The sequence below is a fragment of the Bos javanicus genome, chromosome X (assembly GCF_032452875.1).
Source record: "Bos javanicus breed banteng chromosome X, ARS-OSU_banteng_1.0, whole genome shotgun sequence".
In the NCBI taxonomy this organism is placed as follows: Eukaryota; Metazoa; Chordata; class Mammalia; order Artiodactyla; family Bovidae; genus Bos; species Bos javanicus.
In genome coordinates, this window is record NC_083897.1 from 5,434,913 (window position 1) to 5,441,120 (window position 6,208).

General features: G+C 43.8%; 1 protein-coding gene across 1 annotated transcript; it reads right to left on the minus strand.

Annotated features, from left to right (window-relative positions):
* Positions 1–480: 480 nt before the first annotated feature.
* Positions 481–4,093, minus strand: LOC133242472 (cancer/testis antigen 47A-like). The gene is made up of 3 exons (XM_061408642.1): positions 3,029–4,093; positions 2,041–2,182; positions 481–1,015 (listed from the first exon to the last, which is right to left on the minus strand). The coding sequence occupies exons 1-3, from the start codon at positions 3,705–3,707 to the stop codon at positions 1,003–1,005; spliced, it is 834 nt and encodes a 277-aa protein (XP_061264626.1). The 5' UTR covers positions 3,708–4,093; the 3' UTR covers positions 481–1,002.
* Positions 4,094–6,208: the final 2,115 nt, after the last annotated feature.

The window sequence follows — 6,208 nt, forward strand, 5'->3', positions numbered from 1 at the left end:
GCTCAGGCTCAGCAGCACCATCTGGCCTCCAGGCAAGCTGGGCCATCCCTCAGGTTTCCTTCAAAAGCACCCAGCAGTACTATGAAATACACATATAACACAAGTCCTGTGTACTTTTAAATGTTCTAGTAGCCACATCTAAAATGTAAAAAGAGGGCATCCCTGGTGGTCTAGTGGTTAAGAATCCACCTTGCAGTGCAGGGGACACAGGTTCAATCCCTGGTACAGGAAGATCCCACATGCTGAGGGGCAACTAAGCCCATGTGCCCAGCTCTGAAGCCCGTTTGCCCTAGAGCTCATGCTCCACAAGAGAAGCCACCTCAGTGAGAACCTGTGCACCGTAAGAGGAGAAAGCCCACGTGTAGCACTAAATACATTTTTGAAAAAGTAAAAAGAAACTGGAGAAAATAATTTAATGCTATATTTAATACTAGATTATCGTTTCAATGTTTAATTAGTCATTAATGAGACATTACACCATTTTTTACATTTGTAGCACATTTCAACTCAGATTAGCCACATTTTCAATGCTCAGTAGCCACACATGGCTAGTGACTAGTACAGTAAACAAGTTCAGATCTAAAGCCTTGACCTCTATTTCTGTCTTTAAAAAACTGTTTTAAATACAAATTTTTGGGGGGCCTCAATAAAAGAATTTACAACAGGCTTATCAAATGATGGAATGTGATGATGCCTTCCAATGATGTAAAACGGCTTCTCATTTTTAAAGAGATTTAAATCAGGATTATTTATATACATAAATTCATCTACATTTCAGTTTACTACTTTAAAACTTAGCTTTAACTAGAACAAATGCTGTCAAATATATCTGTGGAAGATAAAACCCAATTAGATATTGGATTTTTTATTAGATATTATTAGACAGTTGCTTTTTGGGGGATGGATTTGGGAAGGAAATCAATGTTAATAATATTCCCATGGGCTTCTGAAAAATCTAAAAATAGCGAACAATGGATCCTTTCTTCTTTCTCTGTCTTCTTTCTAGTCTTCCAAACTGCAGGAAGAAATGAGAGAAAATGAACGATTATACAGCATCAGTCAGCACCAGAAACTTTCTAAATCTAAGAAAACAGTCAGCCTTATGGATATCTGCTGCATCTGAGGGTTGTATCTCAACAAGGAGAGAAGAAAAACACATTTTCCTCTTGTAACCTTCACCCTGGATACTGGGTGCATGTACAACCTGATGGCTTCAATCATGTGATCCTACCAACCTTGTCTCCCTCTTGCCCAACACCATAAATGCTTTTTTTTGCCCCCTTCTTTTGTGAGGCTAGTCTGGGACTAAAATCGCTCTTTCTGCCTTAAAAGCCTGTGCTCACTCCACAGATGATACTCCCTTACCCTCCCAGACCCTCGGTTTCCATGTCTACCATATGAGAAAGAGGCTGTTATTATGAAACACATCACTGTGCAAACGAGGGAGAAAGTGTTAATCATTAAAAGACAATACATATACCTTCACTACCAACTCAGTGATAAACATCAGTCATCCTATGACTGTTTCTTTTGACTGTCATATAAAATACCCAAATCTACAACTGAACAAATATTTCACTATTAATCACTAAATGTGGTCCTACTTGAAATTCTGAACTGTTTGCTATTCGTAAGTAGTTACGCTCTAAAAGGGGTCTTCTCTTAATGCAGGCGACTGCACTTCTGTGGTCAAGAAATGAAGGCCAAACTAGTGCACAGCCCAGTTGCTGCTGCTTTTAGTCATTGTTTTCTAAAGAAATACTGGTCTTAGGTACTGACACATTTACAACTTGTTGGTAGTCTTACAGATAGAGGACAAAAGACCTCATAAGAACAAATGAGAAGCCATGAAGTGTATTTCACTTCAAGCTCTTTATATTAGTGGGAACAGGAATGTTCTATAAACATTAGGTAAATTTGAGTTGTTGAACTAATTTCAAACCAACGTTTTCTTAATTTACTCCGAGAATTAAAAAGCAAAAACAAAATTGGTAAATGCCTGGGAACAGCTGGGTTATTTTCAAAGCTATACACAGATACCTGGGCTTTCTGGGCCTGTCCTTTGCTGGGTCCAGATCCTTTTCTGGTTCTTCTTGTTTTCTGTTATACTTCTTTTCTTTCCCCTCACTTTTGGTGCCCTGCGCCTCTTCTTTGGAGTTCTCATCCTGGCATTCAGCTGTTTCTTTAGAGAGGAATAATAGACTTTGGGACCAGACATTCACAGAAAAAACATCCCAACACCTAAGGAATGGCAAGATATCCAGTACTCTACCCTTAGGAGAAGCAGGAGGACAGAAGCAACTAAGCAAAGAGTAACTGGGGGCCTTCCTTCTGGCGGATGCAACACTTCCATGGCCCTCATTTGCTGCTGCTTGATCATTTTCACAATGACATTATTTCTTTTTTTCTGGTACATCTGTCACCCTGTGCTACTGATTACTTGTGCTCAAGGATCAGAATCCTTTGGGTCTGATGCATTCTGGATGTTTTGGCCAGAACTTTTTCGCCAAAATATGCTTCACCTCAATAACAAATTCTATGGGGAAGCTCCTGAGTTCCTCAATCCCCTAAATATTTCATTTTGACCAAGTGCTCCTGTATAAGTTCATAATGTTTTGGGATCAACTTTCCAAGAATCTTGACATTTTTAAAAGCTATGAACCAAATATGAGGTCTGCCATTTGCTTGTTCTCTTCCATGTCCTCTCAAGCTCCCTCTCGAACACCTGCCTCCACTGACCTTCACCTGTGGGCTCATAACTGGCACTGTTCATCTTAGACCTTTACCAGGGTTGGTAGAGGGCAGCTTATTTTCCCCCCAAACCAAAGAAGTCGTTATGAGGTTGGGCTTCTACTGGGCCCCTCTGGCCTTCGATTAAAGGAGGCCCTGACTCCCGGCCTCCCCTCCTGAGGCACGCCGCCCCGTCTGAGCCTGCCCCCTCCTCGGGATCCCTGGTCCCCAGATCCGGCCTGCAGATGCCAGTGTCTCCATCCCTCCCAACTCCCCCCCCCGCCCCTCGAATGCTCACTCTCAGGGGCGACAGGCTCCTGTGGCATATCCCGCAAGCTGGGCTCCTCAGACTCCTTGGTGGCCGTCTCCCATAAAGAGGCCTCCTCGGGTGCCTTAGCCTCCTGGGCTTCCTCCGCCTGCTGCGCCTCCTGGGCTTCCTCAGCCTGCTCCACCTCCTGATCCGGGGCTTCCTCAGCCGGCCCCTCCCCCGATTCCTCCAATGGTACCTGGACCTCGGATAACCCGGCCACGGCGGCTGAGCTGTGGTCAGACAAGCGCGGCCTGGTCTGGTACCAGACCAACACGCGGTCGTCATTTGGCGGAAGTATGACGTGGTTGTCGGACAAACGGTTCATCATCGAGTGCATCAGATTTAGGACCGTTAGGCTGAAGCCGCTCATGGGGAAGTGGCGCGAGACCACCATGCGGTTCACGCCCTGCGCCTGCTCCTCCACCTCCCTCTCCTCAGCCGGCCTGATGTCGGAGTCTCCCTCAGCGTTCCCGCCCTCCAGGGCCGCCTCCCTCGGGCCTCCTGAAGCCCCCACAGCTGCACCTGCCTCAGCCTCAGGCATGGAGTCACCCCTGCGAGGCTCAGAGTTGCGGTCCACACCGTCACGGGCTCCGGCCTGGGCCCCCACTGCACCTGTTGGGCCTTCCTGCCCGCCATGGGTCAGATCTCCATCCCCCGTGGTAGACATGGTAGCCGGCAGTTGCCTCAGCCGGGCGGGTGACGATGGCAATGGCGCAGGTGGTGGCACCCGAAGTGGCTGCCCTGAGAGGAGGCTGAGGGAAGTGAGATGGACCGAGGCAGTCACGGAAGGGACCACAGAGGAGGCCCCACGACCGGGAGGGTAGGCGGCCAATGGCGGAAGCGTCCGACGGAAGTCGGGCCTCAGGCAGTGGAGCCAGGCCACAGTCGAGGGGCGGGGCCGGAACAGTTAACGGTGGCATGTGACCCCTCGTCACGAGCTTTGGGCTCATTTGCTGACAAACAAGGATTGACGTGCTCTGTGTCCAATGAACGGCCAAGGCCCTTGGTTGTCAAATGGCTCACAATTGCCTACTTGTTCTTTGACGCGTTAGGGTTCTGACATGTCTGGAGGTCTTCTAGGGTCGTGTCCCTTATGTAATTGTGCAGGAAAGTATTTATGAAGGCATCCTGGGCCATGTGAACTGAGAGAAATTTCCCACCTGGGAATTTCCACCTGGTAATGGCTCATGTGAATAGAGACAGGGTCATAAAACTGTTGTATATCTCAGATGTTAGCAGTACTAAAAACCTCCGAAGAAGAGAAAGAGAATTTGGACAATTTAACTTAGTGAAAAACAGTTGGAAAAGAGTAGACAAATTGAAATTAATGCAGTCAGAACTGAATGTTGAGAAGTGTTGGAGAAGTTAGGAGCTAGAAGGTGTATAATGAACCCAGACAAATTCACTTAACGCTTTGAAAACTGAATAATAAAAGAGAGTTTTCTTTACAGGATCAGGTCATCTCCTAAGTGCTAAGCATGACGGATGTTAAAAGGGCCACCTTCCTAGGATGTTTCAGAGGCAACAGTCCCAGACTTTTTATTGATCTCAAGATCCACTTAGTCCAGACCCCAAGTGTAATTTTGCAAATTATACAGAAATTAACTGCTTTTACAGTCATTCTGTAAAAAAAGTTTTGTAGCACTAAAAATGTTTTTTGAAAAAGACATAGCCAATTACATCTGGATGTTACATTTAGGAAAAATACTAATAAGTCTCATAATTATAAAGAGGGATTTTTTTCCCTTTCATTCAGTTCAGTTCCAACCGAATTTCAGTGTTTGCATTTTTCCTCTGTCTCACCTCGGGAATGGAGCATGGTGTTGCTATAAATCATTGGTTTAAATTTGGAAGGCAATGTCAGTAATCTCTAATCCAAAATTCTCATTATAAAGACAGCAAAAAAGAGGCAGAATCCCAATCTGAGGTCTGAGTTGGTTTAACATTTGCTGCCCTAAGTGATCTTGAAACAGTTACTTATCATTTCTAGGCCTCAGTTTTATCATCTGTATAGGTGGCATTCAATGAAAATATGAGTGAGATAGATGGAAGAAGATGGAATTATATTTAGGATACTGAGCATTTGTTGAAAATGTGTTTTTAGTTTGATTTTGCCTTGTAAGTTGGTGAATGTTTCTAAGTATGTAGTTTTTTTTTTATGTTGTAAAATCTAATAATATTTTCTTTTTTCTTGGTTTAAACATCATAAATTTGTACATCTTTTCTCATCCAGAAATGAATTTTGTACTTTCTTCTTTTTGGCTATCTTCTGAGTGTTTACATTTAACTCCTTAATTTGGGATCAATAATGACTCACAGTGTTAAATTAAAATCTCAGTTGATTTTTAAACAGCTCACCTATAATACCATTTGTTATACATGAATTCCCCTCTGTAAGGTTTTGTGGGCTTCCGGGGTGGCCCTAGTGGTAAAGAACCTGCCTGCCAATGCAGGAGATGTAAAAGACCCGGATTTGATGCCTGGGCTGGGAAGATTCTGTGGAGGAGGGCATGGCAATCCATTCCAGTATTCTTTCCTGGAGAATTCTAACGACAGAGGAACCTGGGGGGGCTATAGTCCATAGGGTCACACAGAGTCGGACACAACTGAAGCAACTTAGCATGCACACACATAAGGATGTGTGGCCAAGTCCCCTTTAGCATTTCCTATAAAGACAGAAGAGATGCAAGAGAAACACACATTCTCTTAGCGTTTCAGGGCTGGAAAGGCCTTTAGATACGGAATCTAAGACCATTCTTTTTTTAAGTAATTAACCTCCAATTGAAATAAATAAATTTAATAAAGAAATCTACACACAACAAAAAAAATAATTTTAAAAAAATAAAAAAAATAATAAATACGGAAACTAAAATTTAGAGCTGCTAACTGGCATCCCCAAAGTCATGCCAGTTAGTAGAAGAGCCAGGACTAGGACCAATCTCCTGATCTTTAATCTGGAATTGAAACATACCTCACACATCAGCTTTGGCCATCTTCTTTCCTATTGGACTTGTCTTAGACCAGTGTGATAGAACATGAACATCAGACATGGTCACTCTGAGACCATATTGAAAGGAGACAAGACAGGACCAAAAAGAAGATCATACATGACTAAACATCCCCCTCTCTTGGCTAAAATGAATGTCTACAACTTCTTGACCAATTAGG